This window comes from Portunus trituberculatus, chromosome 25, assembly GCF_017591435.1.
Source record: "Portunus trituberculatus isolate SZX2019 chromosome 25, ASM1759143v1, whole genome shotgun sequence".
NCBI lineage: Eukaryota > Metazoa > Arthropoda > Malacostraca > Decapoda > Portunidae > Portunus > Portunus trituberculatus.
Window position 1 is genome coordinate 18,425,068 of NC_059279.1, and position 20,614 is coordinate 18,445,681.

Consider the following 20,614-nt stretch of genomic DNA (forward strand, 5'->3'; position numbering starts at 1 on the left):
TTCACTCACACAAACACAAACACACAAACACACACACACATTATATAAAAGACAGAAAGAACTTTCAAGTACAAGACAGGTACCTGCCAAAACAGACATGTGGCAGTCACCAAGTGTTTGATTCATCATAAAAGTTGTGATGCTTCTTGCATTGATGTTCTAATGTTCCTACCAAAATCAAATATATAAAAAGAGTGGACTTCAATCTAGCTACTTTCCAAGGTACACTATAATATGACTCACTAACTTTGTCACAACAAGGATTAATGGCTAAGCTATTGAATATGTGATAAGAAATGTGAAATGGTTTACAATGTTAGAGAATACAGTACTTAGTAAAGTGTTAAGGAAAATCTATGCTCATTTATACCACAATTTTGTTGAATCGTAATTCTGTTGGTAAAAACTCTGAAATCTTAACATTTCTTTAACATCTAAAACAATACATAAATATAATTCCAAAAAGTAATGATGAGTATCTCCATATATATATATATATATATATATATATATATATATATATATATATATATATATATATATATATATATATATATATATTCAGATGCTGATATTCTCTTTAAATTCCCAAAAAAGGAATAAATGCCATTTAAGATTATATATATATATATATATATATATATATATATATATATATATATATATATATATATATATATATATATATGCACTTTTTGAAATTAGATTCATTGATGCTTGCAAACAAATGCCAATTCATACAATTTTAATTTTGGGAGAACATGATTGCCTCCTAAAAACATTACCACAATGTGCAAATGCATACACTGAGACAGTTACAGTCACACAAACACAAGTTTATGCTCTCTCTCTCTCTCTCTCTCTCTCTCTCTCTCTCTCACACACACAACACACACACACACACACACACACACACACTGTATTCTCATTATGAACGGTATATAATCATAATTTTTGTATAAACTCTGACATACAATCAATCATCACAGATATCAGTAGTAGCAGCAACAACTTGCATTTAGTCCACACCAGCAAAGCCAACAGTCCCTTCGATGGCCTTGATGAGCTTTTCACGCAGTTCATGATAGGACTGGTATGGTGGAAGGTCCAGACGGTTGAAGCTGAAGGGGAAGGAGACACATAAATCACCCAAGGTCACTACACCTGCGATAACTTCAACTTGAAGAATGTCGTGGTCAAGAGAAACTGAAGCACAAGTACTTTATTCTCTAACATTTCAACTGTTGTTGCCATAAAAACAGTGACTAGGGAACCCAACAGCTTAAATATTAAAAAATAAACTACATCTGTTTCATCAGAGAGAGAGAGAGAGAGAGAGAGAGAGAGAGAGAGAGAGAGAGAGAGAGAGAGAGAGAGAGAGAGAGAGAGAGAGAGAGAGAGAGAGAGAGAGAGAGAGAGAGAGAGCAATCCATTATGGAATGGCAGGGGTAAACCATTTCCTTGTCAGAGCTAGACTTGGAGAGGTGGGCATTGAGGTTCAAGTGTTGTCAGTGAGGTTTGGTCCTCTTCCACCATGCCCTCTTGACACTAAAATGTGATGGATAAATTGAGTGCAATGTCTTCAAGATTGTAAGTGGTTGTAGGAGCAGCTTTATTTCCCTCTTAGACAGTGGACTTTGGCTGGGTATATTGACAGATCAATCCTAATATAAAATAGTGAAAGCTGTTCATAAAATTGGCATATAATTAGGAACTCAGAGAGAACAGTTTGCCAAAGTACCAATTTAGAACTAAGAACTTCACACATTCTGACCATGAGCAAAATACTGAATTAATGGTAAACTGCCATTCCACTGTAAAGGCACTCACCATGTGTGGGAGCGTGGGTAGTTTTTGGTTTCTCCCCACATCTCAATAGTGAACAGTTGAGGCCCATTGCTGCCATACAACTCCTTGAATCCATTCATAGGGACACGTGAGGTACCAGTGACAAACTGGAGAAGGCGTGCTCTCATTTCATTAGTAAAGGACAACACCACCTGTAAAAAGAAAGGCCCAACTTGAATTAGTGCATATCAGAATGGTCTCCTTAATCACAAGTTAAACAAATACAGTAAGCCCCTGCAATTGGTGAATTAATTAGTCTGGCGAAACTAACGCCAAATGTGAATTTCGCCAAACACAAGTTCTTTATACCATATAAATTGCCTAAAAAATGCCTCAATCAGTCTTTGGTCATTGCCAACGTCCCTCTTTTGACCCCTATAATATCATCTTTCGAGATGAAATAAAATCACTTGCCTTCACATATTAGAACACATGCATAAAACAGACCAATAAACAAGCATTTGTGATGCTTTTCTCATCTGTACTTCTGTTTTTCCACCCATTTCCATTGCCCACTCTCTTCCTTGCTGCCACCACCATTGTCCTTACCCCCACTGGTACCACCTGCTGCGCTAGTAGAGGCCATGTTGGTGATAAACCTCCAGAATTCGTTCCCACGCTAGCAGAACAGAGGATAGCATAAACAAAATGGCTGAAGGGAATTCTCACACTGCGTTCTGATAGGTTTCGAGAGAGGTCTGATGTCACAGGGCAGCGGTTCGCTGTGCGGCCGCCAGGGGACCGCCACGTTAGAATTCAAATCGCCAAGTGTGCACTCCGTGGTCCGTTACCACCCTACCGCCAAAAGTCAATTTCATCAAGCTGAGATTTGCCAAGTGCGGGGGCTTGCTTTATATGTATATTCATTATCATCTAAATGTAGAATGAAATTTGTCTTACTATTGAAGCTGGAATGCCTAGGTCAGCATACACATAGCCACAACCAAACTTACTCTCCAGAACCACTGAATGACAATGTGGTTGGGGTGATACTCTCCCTTGTAGACAGTGTTGCTTCGCCAGTCCTTCACATCAATGGAAACAATGCCACACATGAGCAGTTCCAGTTCATTCTGATGGATGTATTGGAGAGATGGTTAATAAGATACATAAATAATTGCCCTTGCTAGTAAGAATTAACAAAATTAAGTTAAATGCTAATACTTCAAGAGTATAATGGTTAAAGCAGAAAAATAGTTATGGATGACAAATTTTTGGAATTCATATTACATATCATTACGAAAGAATGATGTCACACAGAAGCAACAAATAACACTGAAAACAATTTAACATTTACCTCATCAAAAATCTTGATATGGGAAATGGGCACCACATCATTGAAACCCTCCCGGAACGCCTCCATCTGGTTATGGATGCGCTGGACAAAGCGCCAGTTTATGACCAGCCTGAGAAATAAATCATTACTGAATAAGTAAGGAATGATCTATTTTCAACAATTTCTTTTTCAACATCTAAGTTTAGGAAAGATAATATATTGATACATACTGTGTTAAAATTCTTTAATTACCACTACCTCAACAATTCACTATATCCTAACATGTAGAAGAGTAGAAGAACTGGTGAAGACTTGGGTAACTGACTTACTCAATATACTCATTCTTGTTCTCATTGGTGACAGGAATGTTCCCTCCATTCTCCTTCAAGTTATGTGACGTGGTTCTCCCGAAGGTCTCCTCATCAACACTGAAGGTCAGATCTAAGTCTGCTGGATCATTTTCCTGCAGCAAAGAAAAAACATAAGCTTGCAACAAATACTTTAGGGGTAATGATAAATATCACCATAACACACAATCATGGTGGTTAGCTGAAAATTATGTTGCTGGTGTGGTGGAAAAATAAATATGGTAAGGAGCAAAGAATCATTCAACCTGAGTTGCCTAATGTCATTTCAAGACATATGGGAGGAAAATATAGGCTGCCAAATTGAGAGAGAGAGAGAGAGAGAGAGAGAGAGAGAGAGAGAGAGAGAGAGAGAGAGAGAGAGAGAGAGAGAGAGAGAGAGAGAGAGAGAGAGAGAGAGAGAGAGAGAGAGAGAGAGAGAGAGAGAGAGAGAGAGAGAGAGAGAGAGAAGCCTTTGCATCATATAACTTAAGTCACAGATACATACTGTTAATAATATGATGTATTACACAGGTAATCACTGATGAAGGACGAGATGAATGAAGATAAAAAAAAACAGCTGTACAATGTAATGCTGATGATGACTACATATTGTACAGTGAAGCAGAGTATTCACAGCTCTTCAGAGAGCACAGCAGCCAATTAGAGTGAAGTAAAATTATAAAGAATGCTTGAATTAGCTACTGGCAAGGCTCCAGCCAATAGTATGCCACCTATGAACATGTCTGGGTATTTAATCAATCCATGCCATGATTTATCTTGTAATCTATCTAATATCAGAGCTGACTTTTCCATGATAAAATGAGATTTCTTGCATTTTAGAAATATGTAGTTAGATTCCAATGGAAAAAAAAAAAAAAAAAGTGAACCAGTGATAACTGAACTATGAAAACTTGGATTTTACAATAATTACAACAATAACTATACATAAATCTCACATCTGGTGCTATTCAATCTTGTGATTTTAAAAGCGGTGCAATAGTTCTGCACCTCATGGTCAGGACTATGTGGGCATCCAGATTCTCACTTAGCAGCAGCCATTTTGAATCTGTACCAGCGGGTGTTCACACACCACGGCTACCTGCCTCCCCTCCTCCTAGATGGTGTCTGGCAATGTCTGGCAAGAATTGTCAGGAAACCTGTCATGGCGTAAGCTGAGTGATGACAAAGCAAAATGATAAATACATTATGCATTTCATTAGTGCTAAGTCCCAGGTAAAGCAAAGGTTTCCCTTCAGAAACTCCTACTCTCTCCCTTCCATTCTCCCTCCCAAGCCCAACTCTACCGTCCTCTCCACCTCTCGCTCTCTCTGTCACTCTCTTAATAATATTGATAATAACAGAAACAACAACTACGGCTACTACTCAACTGTAGTTATTCTTAAACCATAACACTCACTTTTGCCCCAGTGAAAGCAGAATTAAGCATGATATTGGTAAGTTTTTATTTTAGTTACTTTTTGTTGATGCTTTGTGGGATATGAAAATAGAAAATAAAATCAACCTTCAGATGACAAAAGTCTATACGTTCAGAGTCACTCTCTAACTAAATTTGTCTGTGCTGTATACTTCTCATCTAACTCCTCTGACTATAAGAAATTCTTTGATTATTTGACTTCAAGAGTGTAGCACATTCTGTCTTTCCATCCTTTTGTGGAGATCTTCATCCCTGGAGATTTCATTGTTCACCACCAGCTTTGAATTTCCTATCCTGGTGAACTGGCCTTCAACTTTACTACCCTCCATGACTTTAAGCAACTGATGCAACACCCTATTCATATTCCTGACTGTCTTGGAAATATGCTCAACATTCTTGACCTTTTCCTTACTTCTAATCCTTCTGCTTATGTTGTTAACCTATCTTCTCTGTTGGGCTCCTCCCATCACAATCTTATATCTGCATCTTGTCCTATCCCTCTAATCCTTCCCAAGGATCCCCCAAAGCAGAAGTGCTTCTAGCATTTTGCCTCTGCTGGTTGGGGGACCTAAGGAAGTATGATGATTTCCCTTGAAATAACTAACTTTTAGAAAAGTATTACAGTGGTGCCTTGCAATAAAAGACACTTCATGGATGAGGGCTTGTCCATTACTGCAAACTGTCCTTTACTGAGAACAGTTTGTCCACGAGCCCCTTAAACATCCTCTTCCCTTTTTCGGTAGTTTATTCTCTTTTAATAACGCAATCAATTATTTTGATAATTTAATCCTTCTTATTCTACACTCAATGTTTAAACAAAAGAGTTAATTATTATTTAACCCCTTCAGTACTGGGATGCATTTTCACCTTGAGTTTTGGATGTGATCAGACAATTTTATTGACATTAGGAAGGGTCAATGGAGGTCAGAAGATTAATGGCCACAGTCCTCACTATTCTAATTCCCCACATAAGTTTCTGAAGCTGTACAAAATCACTAAATAGTCACCAGAATATGAATATGAAAACACGTCATGATACTGAAGGGGTTAAGAAGTCTACAGTAATAAAAATTTATCTTAGCAAGAATAGATGAATTAAAGATGTAGCTTCCCATTTGGTGTAATGACCAATTCTCATGTAGTTCAGTGGCATCCTTAACAAACATCTAATGACTGCCTGAAGGTGACAAAGGAGGGGAGGAAGACAAGGTATCATCACGGTCAGAGTAGACCACCTCCACACTACTGCCACCTCTCTGTAAATCACGGACTTACCTTCTTTCTCTAATGCCACTCTACCTCCTTACCCTCTGTTTCTGTCTTTCCTGTTAGAAATTAGTGTTCCACACAACCTAAGGGGAATTTAATAAAAAATAATGTGAATAAGACATTTAAAGGAGAAACCGGTAAATAAAAGTAATCACCAGACTCTTACCCGGCAGTTATGGCTGGGAGCACTCACCCCCACATTTCAGTGTTCCAGCTGCCAATGAATAGCTAGCTAGCTACAGGATCTGCAACCTCTAAGCTAATATTAACAGCTAGAACTTATCTGGCTTTCAATATGGTGGGAGTATCGAGTCTGGCGGGATCAAGTTCTCCTGCACGTGGTAGCTTTTGCGTAGTCAAGAGGACGAGCGGTGATGTTGACGCCTTGGCAGTTGGGACGAGAGTGTTTTTCAGGGCACTAGCCGACCCAAAACATGCCAAGCTTTATCATCACGCTCGTTATCCCCTTTGATTATCTTTTAAATATTATTTGCCCTTTTAATGGCTTAAATGTTTATCATAATTTCATTTTAATATATATAAATGAAATAACCCGAAGGAAGCAACGATTTGCCATCAGTAAATTAATTTATTTATCCTTTATTTTAAGGTTAATTCCAACATTCCTTCTCTCCTGCTTTCTATATAAATTGGTGAGTTTCCAAAATTACTTGCAAAATCCTTCTAACTTTTGTTTTACATCGCCATTGAGGTAAACATTAAGGTGTGTTCTCTATAGAAAAGTGTTCCTCCATTTTAAACGTGGCATCTTAGCAGGGAAATGTGACCCTGCTGAGTACCGACACCTCATAGGCTTGCACCTTATGCAATCTTATTATACAAAATAATCCTGCAACAAACTTGCCATATGGCCACCCTCACAGCCAATCTAAGGCATTAATCTGTAAACAAGTACTGCTTCGAAGAAATAATTGAGAGAGAGAGAGAGAGAGAGAGAGAGAGAGAGAGAGAGAGAGAGAGAGAGAGAGAGAGAGAGAGAGAGAGAGAGAGAGAGAGAGAGAGAGAGAGAGAGAGAGAGAGAGAGAGAGATCAGCAGCTGTGTTGTTGACACTGCTTTCTGCCACCATGGTGATGACACAATTTGCTCTTTATGTCATCTAGAAAAAAACCTAGCCCACCTCATATTAAATTACCCACAATCAAAACAAGAGACATGAAAATGAAGACCTCCAAAGACCAGGAAATAAGGACAGAAATCAAGAGATTGGGGAATTTTGTTTGTATTTTTGTCTTCTGTACCTTCCTTAGCTGAGGTGCTCTCTCTCTCTCTCTCTCTCTCTCTCTCTCTCTCTCTCTCTCTCTCTCACTGTGGCAGTGTAATTATCCTTGCTTGCTCTATGACATTCAAACAGAAATGCATAACTAGCATTTCACTTTGGCATGCTGCGGGTCCAACCAGCAAATCACCAAGAGTGTCACTTCGGTAACCCCCAGAAGCAAGCAGTCACCACTCTCCACCTTATTACAGCTTCAGTAAATCACAGATGAAAAATGCATTACACTGGTACCACGTCTATCATGTCTTTTTTGGCTTGTTTATTGTGTCATATGTCTATTCATCCACCTAGCCACTCAGGAACTACAGACTTGTTGGGTGAAAAAAATTCCCATCACAGTCCAAAAAATATTGGTTAGTGTCTGATCAGTCTATTATTGAGTGAAATCTGTTACTGCAAGGTCCGTTATCGCAAGGAACCACTGTATATGATTTCAAATCCCATAAAAAAGCTGTAAGCTAATTGGCATTACACTCTCCATCACTTATTTAAGCTCCAATACACAGTTGCCAGTTCCACACAAGCACTCCATTCTCCCCTTCTAGACTCAAAGTTAAAAAGTACCCACCTGGATCCAGAGGAGGGAGTTGTAGTACTCTGAGTCCACACTCTCCATGTCCTTCAGTTCAATGGGTTTAGATAGCATCATCTTATAAAATGGTCGGATGAAGAAGGCTGGATGCAAAATAAAGAAAGATGGCATGTTAAATCTTGAAAATCTTGAAAAAAATTAAGATGAGAAATGTATACTGTCCATAAATCTAAATCATGATAAAATTTGTAGTGTGAATCTCTTAATGTGCTCACCATCAAGCAATTTCCCATGATACACAGCCATGCCAGCAACACGACCAATGAATTTGAAGTATCGCAAGTGCTCTTCATTGCACATGCCTGAGTATGGATTGATCTGGAGGGTATAATTGTCTCTGAAAGAAAAACTCACATTTAGAGGATACCATCATCTACCTACTATTTCAAATTAAAAACAAAAGCTAATGACTTCATCAGCTTTCTCATTACAAATGAATCACAACTTAGAATGAGCCATATTCCTTAAAATTGTTGGTAGATTTAAAATCCATTTATTTTGTTATTTTGTAAGTGATATTTATGTATTCATTAATCAACACAAACAGAATTATTCCACTTCTAATAAAAAAAAATTGTAATAAATGAAGTTACCCTGCACCACAGATGGGTGCAACATGCATAGAACAACCTCACTAAAGACTTACGTGGCAGAATATTCAAAGAGACCATAATAGGGATTGAACATTTCTTTTGACAACAGGAAGAAGAATTCTCTGGCCACCCCTCCATAGTCCAAACCAACCTGAATGTGAAAAGCAGTTGTGAGTATTAGCCACCACTATTAGCTCCCTCCTGCTCAATAAATCTTCCATATCATCACTCACTCACAATACTTATTTCAAACTTGATCACCCATCCTTATATGGAATCCACTAACTTATAAGACTGATTATTGCATGAATCTGTCTTGATAGCAATATGTTTACTTTTAAAAGAAGTAGGAAACTGGTTCACTGGCAGTAGCTGAATGGTTACATGTTAAAATGTTATAGAAGAGAATCACTGAACACCAAAATTAATATATCATTACACTAAAGTGAGTAAATGAAGCTTCAATGCATCTCTTCTAAAATGACATGGCAATAAAATACACACCAATAAATATGTAAAATCACTACAACTCAGCATTATAACCTCCTAATGTGCCAATAGCATAGACAAGTCCCAGAAGTCATTTTTCCAAATGTTACTTACCTCCCCTTCAAATTCAATCCACAGTCTGGTCCGTAAGAGATCAACACGAGACACCTGGCTGATGATGGCAAATGAGTCCTCAAGAATGTTGTTACGTTTGACCTTGATGTCAAATTTGTTGGGGACGTTAGCCTGGAAGGAAGATTAAAGTCATGAGAGAGAGAGAGAGAGAGAGAGAGAGAGAGAGAGAGAGAGAGAGAGAGAGAGAGAGAGAGAGAGAGAGAGAATTTCATTATACTCTCAAGGTAAAAATACAGTAATACTCCGCTTAACAAACTTTCGTTTAACGTACTATATAAAGTTAGACCAAAAGTCCGCATAACGTACTACCACATCCGTTTTAGCGAATTTTCTGGGTTTGAATTTGCCGGATGACCGAACACGGCAGCTTCGCTGTGATTGTCTGGCTCCCCGCCTCTGTCTCTAGCGCTCCTGGAGCTGGATCCAAGATTCTTTAACAATGTCAGAGCAACCTCTTGCAGCGAAATGGCATCCATGAACGCTTGGAGGAACGGTGACAAGGTTGCTATCAGGTTGCTCTGAGGTTGCTGGGAACACCATCTCTGGAGGTGGTGTTACTGTCTTATATATGCATTTATGTTCACAAAACATTTCTATTAGCTTTTTACAAACCTTGCCCCCAAGAAAGAATTGTTTTGTAATGCATAAAGTGAAATCTTACATGGAATACCAAAAAATAAAGCAGAGATGAGATGAGCCACAGACGAAGTGGGAGACTCGCGGCCACTCAGCCGCTTCTTCTTCTTGTGATCCTTTTAGCCTGCGTGTTGTCTTTCCCCATGATATTTGTTTCCACTCCTCAACGATAACCTTGACTCCGTGGCAGTGAGTGATAGTGAATTAGTAATGAAATACCGCGGTATTTCATTAATAATTCACTATCACTCACTGCCACGGAGCCAAGGTTATCCTCCTGGCATGAGCGTATATGAATACTAAGATATGATATCCATTATAACAGGCAATAGATGAGTGGAAACAAATATCATGGGGAAAGACAAAACGCAGGCTAAAAGGGTCATACAAAGAAGAAGAAGCGGCCGAGTCGCCGCGAGTCCCCCGCTTCGTGTGTGGCTCATCTCTTCTCTGCTTTATTTTTTGGTATTCCATTAAGATTTCCCTTTAAGTATTACAAAACAATCCTTTCTTGGGGGCAAGGTTTGTAAAAAGCTAATAGAAATGTTGTTTTGTGAGCATAAATGCGAGAATGTGAGAGAATTTGTACGTAGCTCCTCTAACTTCCAATGACTCATATGACATCATAAAAGTAGTGGTACAACGGTGGCCCAATATGCTGCCAAACGTATATATAATTTTTCTTTTTTTAACCCATGTGGTATGTTGGGGACCAGCCCAGAATGCATCCCCCCTATTTCCATCATTTCCTATGGGAAAATAATGTCCGCTTAACGAATTTTCGCTCTACGAACAGCTTTGACACCCCCTATCCTGTTCGTTAAGCAGAGTATTACTGTAGTGGTAAACATGATATTAAGTCTATCAATATTTAATGTGGCATACTTACTGGTTTTGGTAGTCTGTTCTTGAAGAATTCATACTTCTGCTTGTAGTCCCTGGAGTATGGTATTGCCTTGCCTGCAATGGCTGGGTTCAGCAACCGTGGATCCTCCCAAGTTGTTGTGCGCTTTTCTAAGTACATAATAATTTGTTACTAATTATTCAGTGTTTTGTTTTTCATAATAAAAAAACAGAGAAGGAAATTTAGTTGCCTTTTATGACATACAGGGAATACAGCAGCAACACTCTTAGTCCCTGCCACAAGAAACAAAGGGCTGATGGGGATAAGAGAATGAATGATGTCACACAGAAATATAGGCCACAACAGACCTCATGAATGAATGTGGTGTGTGGTGTTCAATCTAAACCATTTGCTGTGTGATTATTAGCATAGTATTTAGATTGATAGAATAGATTTATCAAGTATCCATAACAACTGCATAAGAGTAGTATTTCTCTGGTGACCCCATGGAGGCAATGACTTCTTGTATATCAGTTTTGGCAACATGAGTGCATCAACACTAATCAACTTATGGTTTCTTGGTCTAATACTTATGTATGAGGTAAAACAAATGACAATGTACCATCAAATACAATCATAAACCAAATAAGAATATAAAACTAGACTTAAAGAAAAATACAAGACAAATTAAAAGAAAAAGGATTGTGCAAAATTAAAGAAGAAAATCTATCTATTGATATAGCAAGCCTGCAATCCTACATAGGGTGGCCAGGACAAAGCATTGCAGATTCACGTAGATCTCATTCACACTGTTAGGCTCATCAACCCTTTTCTGCATTCCAGGAAGTAAAATATCAAAACAAAAGAAATAAACTAAATGAATTTATCAATAGTTACAAAAACATCTGAACAAGCTATCATTACCAACACTGAGGAAAACAGACACACTGACTAAGAAGCCAGTCTTTCTTTACTTACTATGGTCAATGAAGAAGATCCGTCCATCTGTGTGTACTCTCTGCTCCCAGCCCTCAGGCAGTGGTCCAAGCTCATCCTCGTGCTTCAAGTTGTTGGCGTGACGTTGGTTGGGTGGCGAGCTTGGCATCCCAGAGCGTGGGTCAATCCAGGTGGTCTGTTTGTTGATGTGGTCTGATGGTGGAGGCCAATTTTTGTGTTAGTAAGATGTGCTTATCTATCTTATTGCAGTAAAAGTCCTGAAGAGTTGCACTAGTATGATCTATTTTTGTATTGGATATATAGTCATATGGAATCTCTCTCTCTCTCTCTCTAGCATCTAACAATAGCAATTCATAAAATCTCCAGCTTTATCTCTCTCTCAGCTTTGAAGAACATACAAGTGTGATCTACCTATGTGTTAGACAAGAATCATTCTAAAATACTCTTCATCTCTCACCTATAAAGAACACTCTGCCATTGGGAGCTACTTGGCTGGTCCATCCTCGAGGAAGCATCTCATCATTAGTACTGGTGGTCTGGTTCTGGGGCTGTGGACACCAAAAAGTATTTTTTATCAGCTGTGGCTTCTACTGTGTTTCTTACAGATGATAACACAAAATTAGTAGAGGTAAACACGAATAATAAGCTTGGCAGGTCACTGAGTAAGGATAAAAATGTGCATGAGATATTAGGTGTGATGAGTTTCAAAGAGATGTTCAAAGAATAAAGAAATGAGTGATATGTTTACTTTTGTCCAATTAATGAAGCAACTATAACATAGAAATAATGAATTATCACTTCTCTCACTTTCACTCCAACTCAAAACATACAACTGTGCTATGATATATGTCTTAGTACAATTTAACAATAGGCAATATTGATATAACAAAAACCACCTGCTGAAAAAGAGCTTGGATGAGTCGAGGCCGCTGGTGGGAGTGAATAGCCACGTCCCCTCGGCAAGTGTTACACCCATTGAGAACAACTGGCAATGACTTGTTCCTCCACTTTTTGGCAAGGCGCCCCACTGCAGGGCTGCAGATTGGGCTCTGATGTGGAGATGGTACAGGGCTCAACCAACACTCTTCTATGTCTTCATCAGGGTGGTAGCGGTTCTGGTTTGCCAGCGGGACATTACGGGAAAACCAGCGAAACCTCTTTGGTCCAATGCGGCGGCGGGTGGGTTGTGGGACAGTGAGGTGCTGACTAGACGAAGTGGTTGCTGTACCCTGCTGAGAGTGAACAGAGATCTGCACCTGCTCATTACTATTTCTTGGAATTGAACATGTTATCCATTCCTCTTCACTATTATCTCTGCTGTTCTCTGTCTGACCTTCAGCCAAGTTCTGTGGTGCATTCTCCAAGTCCGAGTCTGAGTCAAAGTCAGAGTCTGAGTTGGTGGCTTGGGTCTGGGATGATTGGCCTGATGTGGAGGCTGTAATGGAGGCCACATTGGAGGATCTACTGCTTGACTGTGTGGTGGAGGCTGTATTGGAGTGTGTGGCAGAGATTCTGGTGGTTCTCCTGGCAGTTCTAGAGGTTGTAGTGGTGTTTGCATTGTGTCGTTCTGCATGGGCACGCCTTCGAGCCTCACGTCTTAACTGTCTGGCTTTATCCTCTTTCTCAGCAGCTATGCTTCTCACTTCTGGATCAGGAAACACTGCCTCTGTGTATATGGGTGCACTTGCCCCAAAGTTCACCACCACTATTTCCAAATCCTGCATTTTATTCCTCTGATATGTCCCTCAACAATATTTTCAGATCACTAATCACACACTGAATTTTTAAAACACTTAGAGTATTTTCAACCATAAATCTGAGGTGTGTGTTAGCAGTGTGGTGTGGAGCAACTGACTGGTGTGAGGTGCAAGGCTGTGGCACAGGAGGCACGTGGGGAAGACAGTGATCTCCAGATGACAGGAAGCCCTACAAGTGCCTAGCTATTTTCATGAGGTCACTTCCTTGTTTGTTTGTGCTTAACATTGAAGAAGAGAGACCTGGAAGTCATCTGGGTTGAAAGTTCATGATTCTTTTTAACCATTATGAATAAACATAATCTTGACTTAAATATATACTTCATATAAGAATAACTATTGGTCTTCTTTTATAATAAGACCATTATATTTGGTCTCAATATGCAATTAAGAAATTTAGAGAGAGAGAGAGAGAGAGAGAGAGAGAGAGAGAGAGAGAGAGAGAGAGAGAGAGAGAGAGAGAGAGAGAGAGAGAGAGAGAGAGAGAGAGAGAGAGAGAGAGAGAGAGAGAGAGATGGAGGGCTTCAGCGTCATGAAATCATTCAAGACTAAGACCAAGGCTGCTGACACAACCTGTGCTATATATGGGAATCCTTTTTTCCTGTAAGCTCAATGTCTTCTACAACACACACACATATACATATGCACATACACACACACACACACACACACAAACTGTGAGGAACTTTGTTGGAATAGACAAGGGATTATTTGAAGGACACGGAGATGAGAATTGTGATCAGATACAGTGGAGACTCAATACTCTAACTTAATTTGTCCCAAATGGCTGTTCAAGTATTAAAAAGTTTGACTATTGATACCTATAAATTAGGTAATTCGTTCTAATCTTAGCAAAACCTCAAGTTTATAAAAATTTCAATATATTTTCTTTTTACAATTTTGATTTGTACATACTGTAAGTGAAGGCTGGTGATGGATAACTTAGAAGAGGGGAGAAGGGTGGGGAGGAGGAGGGAGGTCGCTGGAGGATGAGTCACCATCCACAAAAACGTCTTTGTCAAGTTTTTCCTGGTGTGATTCCTGTGAATCCACTAGTGGCTCACTAACACTTGCACTCTCCCAAGATTCCTTATTTTCATCACTAATAAGCTTCTTTGGTACCATTGTAAGTTTCTAAACAAAAAACTACCAACAGAATGCAGAAGAATGTTCTTTTTCTCAAGACTGCGGCAAAACTAGGGATGTGCACCGGCATCGGTATACCAGTATTACCAGCATTACCAGTAATACAGTATCAGAACAGTACAATGGCGGCTGCAAGAAGGGAGATGACAGAACTTTTTGTATACAACCAAATGTGCGGCCATTTCATTAACACATATTTTCACCACGAATAAGCCTTTGGTGTTAATTAAGTTTATAAATAAAAAAAATACAGATAGAATGCAGGAGAATGTTATTCTGATGACCGTGGCAGCACAAGTCACAATTGGCAGAGGGGGAAGGGGAACGCCAGGGAGCTTTTGTTTGCAACCACGTGTATAGACATTCGACTATCAGGCATTTTTTTGAGCATTAAATTGAACTTTTGCATTTGAATATTGAGAAGTTCAAGTATTTAGACATTTGAGTATCGAGTCTCCACTGTACATACTCATCTTAGGCTAAAAAAAAACAAGCGGAGTGCCAGAAGGTCAGCGTTAGTCCATATCATGTTTCAGATTTATGTAAACGACATTCACAAGGGGATAAAGTTACATTAATGTATTTGCTGATGATGCAAAGCTGCTAAGAGTTATCAAAACCCGGGAGGACTCTTTGCTGTTACAGGAAGATATAAACAAGATCTACGAGTGGAGTAAGAAGTGGAAATTGGAGTTCAATGCCAAGAAATGTCATGTAATGGAACTAGGAAAGAGCAAAAGAAGACTAGTATGGAACTATCTGATGGGAGAGGGACAAATAATGAAGACTAATGAGGAAAAAGATCTGCGAGTGATTATACAGGAAAATCTGAACCCCGAAAAACACATAAGAACATTTGGATTATCATATAAAATGTTGACTAATATAAAAGTGGCATTTCAATTCATGGACAAAGATATGATGAAAAAAAATCATCACAAGCATGATATGTCCAAAGCTGGAATATGCAGCTGTGGTGCAGGATATTGGAAAATACAGTTTTCCACACAGAATGGTAGAGAAGTGGAATGCACTGAATAAGAAGTTGTTACAGCATAACTTTAAGGAAAAATTGGATAAATGGAGACAGGACACTATGAGCCCCACCCCAACCCTGTACAATACAACTAGGTAAATAATAATGGATACCTGTTCAATATTGCCACATGAAAGAATAACTATAAAGAGGAATAAAAAAAGTTAAACATGCATAAATAAACTGAAACAAATATTCAATACATTATTCTTAAAAGATAAAATGAAAATGAGCTGATGTGATATGCAAGAAATAGCTTATTTTATAATGTGAATGAGGCAGACAGACACAGACACCCCCATGCTATGTTGAGTCACCCAGATAAGGACATACACACTCACACCCTGTATTAAGCTCTCCTTCCTACCTCTAGGCCTGCTGTAAGCACAATTGTACTTTAGTTACTCTTTTTGTACAAAAATAAGGACAAAGGTTTCCCAATTTTCTTGCTTTACTCCTAATCTATTTTTGACATACAAAGAATACAATGTCAGTATATGTTTCATGACATGCTATAGAGGAATCTCACAGACTGTAAGACATGTGGTTCAGGAGCAAGCTGAGCACTGCAACTTGCCACACATGCACAATCTCTTCACTTTTTGCCTGTGACTTCTAATGCAGCTACAACACATACATTTTGCTAATTTCTGAGTAGATTATTGAGCATCTAACATTTGTGCTTGAAAATGTTGGTTTTATCCTGAAATATTAGTCTCATTGGTATGAACACATGAGATACAGAAATATGCTATTGTCAATGTAAGATTAAATTAAAAAATTACCCCTAACAAAAAAAAAATAAATAAATAAATAAAAAATAAAATAAAAAAAAATAAATAAAAAAAAATAAAAAAATAAAAATAAAAAAAAATTTCATTTAATAAATAAAAAAATAAATAAACAATGGATACATTGAAAGTTTAGGTTTAAGAAAGAGATAGGAAGGAATCAGTTATCAAATAGAGTGGTAGATGAATGTTGTTAGTGTTGAGTCATGAGGGAGCTTTAGGAGAAGATTAGAGATATTTATGAGTGGTGATGATAGGTGGAAATAGGTAGGTGTATTACAGACAGGGACTGTGTGGAGGCCTAATGCCTTCTTGCAGCTTTCTTTGCTTCTTATATTATGTTTCTTATTTATTTATTTTTCTATCATCACTACAGCATTCAGCATTCCATCAACATTACAATACTAAGGAAACTACCACAACTTTTACAGTCTGACAAATCAACATCAAAGTAACTCATAAGCTGAAAGATGCATAGATAGTGTTTTCCTTAATCTGTGAAACTGGTACCATGACACTGGCATGAGATATTCCAGAGTGTACAATAAACAATGCAGTGCACACACACAACAGTGAACACCATGAACACAAGCAGTCTATTCTTCAGTAAATTTAAGGAGTGAAGCCACAAGGCTGTTGTGAACCACGTGATCTTCCCCCCACCCAGTTCTAGACTCATGGATTACCATAAGCTTCTTACAGGGGAGGGCAAGGACATCTTTAAGGATTAGATTCTTGCTTTGGCCTTAGGTACAGTGAGTCCAACAACCCTATCATTTACTTTACAAATATCACCATTCTGACTTGCTGCAAAGTATTTCTATTGAGTAACTGAAAAGCTGTGTACAAAGACAGAGGAAAAGGTTGTTACTGTGATCATGTGCATAAATTCTACCATGCGCACAGACACACACATGCACACGCGCGCGTGTGCACACACACACACACACACACACACACACACACACACACACACACACACACACACACGTGATAGTGTTATGGTGAAGTGAATGAGTGAACAAGGGGGCAGAGGAGTGAGACTAGCGCATACCTTGGGTGCATTACTGGTGACACTAGTGGTGGTGACAGAGGTAGGGGTTGCAGGGGAACTTTTTGAAGGGGATGGACGTTGACCTGCTGAACTTTGTACCTCCTGAATCTGCCAAGACAAGCTGGTGGTGGTAAGGAGCAAAGGAGCTCCAGTGAAGACTTCATATGTTCCTGGCACTGTACCCTTCACCAAAGCAGAGCAGGGAATGTAACTATAACTTCTAACTTGCATATGTCATCCCAGTTGACAAGGTCACTGTGGTGCTTCCCCTACACACTCACTAACCAATGCAGGCTGAGAACAGACCCAAGGAAACCTATGCCTACTGTTCTACATGAGAATGAAGGTTCAGGAAGTAAAAGCAACTAACACAGAGTGAAAAAAGAAACCCACACCTGGTGTCCCATATGCTGATGATGTGTAAGTTAGAAGGAAAAGCAAATTGATCAATGAAGGTTTTGAACACACCCAGAGAACCTCTTATCTTCCTATCTATCAAGAATGTCAAAATTGAAAGGAAAAACAGATATCTACAAATTTTTTAAAATTTCTGAAATTTTGTCCTGAAATCCTAAATGCATACTTTACCAGTATATGATTTGTATGGTGTAAATCATACCCTTGTCTTTCCATGTTAGATGTGTGTACAAACCTAACTCATATTTCCAACTATGTATAACATTTTGCTAGTTACTAATCAAGCAATGGAATATGTACCTTGTCAACCATAAAGGTCATATTTCTAATAACTTATTTTTCTGGCCAAGTAAACAGTTCCTTTCCTTTGCAACATGTGATTAGGTAAGTGTTGGCAACATCTGTAATTGGAATATGCAAACTCCCTCTCACAAGAAATGCTAAATGTGAATGTATCATTAACCACCATTATTTTTTTCAATATATTAGACACTGCTTGATATGGAAAGTATGACAAATCAAACAAATAATTAACAGCAAACTATTTCCTACTAAGCAAACATGAAGAGAAGAGAAACCAGGCCACAGCATGCTGTGTCATGCCATGACCGTGTAACTGCCGACAAACGTCAGCTCTGTACACAGCTTTGTACTGTCATGCCAACTCGACTTTTGCATCACCACTACAAGCAGGAAGCAAATCCTGACAGCACCATCTGCTGTAATAGGCCAAGAAAAAGTGCACTTGGCTAGCACTAAAGGAAACACAAGCACACACATCCCACGCCACATCAAAATACAATTACAACCTACCTGCTTCCTGCAGCATCATTTAGCTAATGAATCCCTTTACCATCTACATAACTCTTGAATGCATTTCTTTTACAATCAACTGTACACATAAGACAAGGGTATATTTGTACAACCATTTGTTGTTTTTGCTCTACACTAATCTCACACAAGATATAATGCCCTGACATCTTCAGTTTATCACAAAAAATATATTAAAATAAAAATGATCAAAAGAAGATGAGCTGCAAGTGAGGAAGGCCTGCTACCTGACAGGAAACCTAATGAGAAATGCAAAAAGTCTACAAAACAGAAGACCGTCTCTGTGATTCAGTCTAGCTGTGAATTAATGAATGGGCAAATAAATCTCGTCAAGAGGCATTTAGAATGCAGTAAGATATCCCAGCCTGCACGTAATGACACTGTACACCAGCCCTTACAACACAGAGTTTGCCATGCAGGTAATATATCTCACTAACATGCTGTAATGTTGCCCCAAACTTTATATATCACTAAGAAAATGGGCTTAATTTTACTTGACACTAATGATATGCATTATTCATTTAAAATTAAATGTATGACAGTCACTTATGTAGAAATTATACAAAATGACAAGAAAATAATTAAGGCAAGTTAAAATAATTCTATCACTGACTGCTTCTTATATTCTCAAAGTACAGTTTATGGCCTCTAAGCCATTAACAATTTGCACAAACTACATGACAAATCAAAAGCTACTGTTGTCACAACTCATTAATTTGTAAAATGCTCATCATGTACTGACAAAGTACTGTTGGCTATCTAGTAAGTAGCTGTACTATTCTTATCCTAATCACTAGCAACTACCTTAGTAAATGTGATGAATATAAAGCAGAGTCATTTGACATTGACTGAACTTTAATGTTTCATGATCTCAACAGTGTAATATGTTCTGTCTTCATCTAATCAATACAAGCAAAGCATTATGACAACAGACTACATTACATCACAGCCATGGGTCTCACCTCTCCAGACACAACTTGATCAAAGGCAGGTTGTGCCTCCTCTTGGTGTCCCTCCCCATCCTCCTCCTCCTCCTCATCACCATCCTCATCCTCATCATCCTCATCATCATCATCCTCATCACCATCATCACCCTCTTCTTGGGCACCGAGTTGTTGCTAAACATTTTCAAAGCGCCAGTCATGTAACCATGCAAAAGGTGGCATGCAAGACCGTGAGAAAAAAGAGTAAAACAGTTAGTCAGAACATTCTGATCAATCACAGTCCTCTAATGTATGTCTATTATCACACCAACACAAAGGTTGACATCAACAGCAAGGAGCACACTGTCACTTCAACAGACAGATAGCTCACACATGCAGCATGGCCATTCAAAAAAATGAATGAATAAATAAAAAATAAAAATAAAAAATAAAATAAAAACAAAATAAATAAAATAAAATAAATAAATAAATAAATAAATAGATAAAAATAATTAAACAAATAAATAAATAAATAAAAATATAAATGTAATAAGTAGATTTTCTTGCAAATAAAGAGATAACTCATAAAAAATCTTAAATAGTTTAAGATACAGAAGGTTTGCCACATGAATTATGTTGAAGAGATTGGTAATACATTTCAAGTTGCATATTCATGTAAATATTTCCAACTGAGAACTGAGGGTAATGCCATAGTTATACTACACACAAGCAATTTTGATATTCATTCACATACATAAAAGTTCTCAATTATTCACATTCCAAGATTCACACATCACAGACATGATGAATCACTGACCATTACACACACCACTCTTCAAAATGCAGAAATTTTTATACTGGTTAAATAGTTAATATAAGTCCCTCTTTCTCCTAAAGATTGTGCATAAATGATAACATAATTTGAAATGTCTGGATTGCAGGC

The 20,614-nt window shown here is 38.3% G+C and overlaps 1 protein-coding gene across 8 annotated transcripts in view; it reads right to left on the reverse strand.

Moving 5' to 3' along the window:
* Positions 1 to 842: 842 nt before the first annotated feature.
* Positions 843 to 20,614, reverse strand: part of LOC123508626 (E3 ubiquitin-protein ligase Nedd-4-like) — a 38,612-nt gene continuing 18,840 nt past the window's right edge. For 2 of the 8 annotated variants that reach the window (XM_045262448.1, XM_045262447.1), the window contains 14 exons: positions 19,711 to 19,866; positions 17,501 to 17,608; positions 12,177 to 12,267; positions 11,741 to 11,911; positions 10,808 to 10,932; positions 9,262 to 9,393; positions 8,712 to 8,809; positions 8,281 to 8,402; positions 8,042 to 8,148; positions 3,454 to 3,587; positions 3,146 to 3,254; positions 2,802 to 2,921; positions 1,831 to 2,000; positions 843 to 1,121 (listed from right to left, as the gene is read on the reverse strand). In XM_045262448.1, coding sequence (XP_045118383.1) covers positions 1,019 to 1,121; positions 1,831 to 2,000; positions 2,802 to 2,921; positions 3,146 to 3,254; positions 3,454 to 3,587; positions 8,042 to 8,148; positions 8,281 to 8,402; positions 8,712 to 8,809; positions 9,262 to 9,393; positions 10,808 to 10,932; positions 11,741 to 11,911; positions 12,177 to 12,267; positions 17,501 to 17,608; positions 19,711 to 19,866 — 1,746 coding nt within the window. In that variant the 3' untranslated portion in view covers positions 843 to 1,018. Of the gene's footprint in view, positions 1,122 to 1,830; positions 2,001 to 2,801; positions 2,922 to 3,145; positions 3,255 to 3,453; positions 3,588 to 8,041; positions 8,149 to 8,280; positions 8,403 to 8,711; positions 8,810 to 9,261; positions 9,394 to 10,807; positions 10,933 to 11,740; positions 11,912 to 12,176; positions 12,268 to 12,615; positions 13,557 to 17,500; positions 17,609 to 19,710; positions 19,867 to 20,614 lie in introns of those variants that run through there. The other 6 variants (XM_045262451.1, XM_045262450.1, XM_045262452.1 and 3 more) reach the window with 4 other exon arrangements.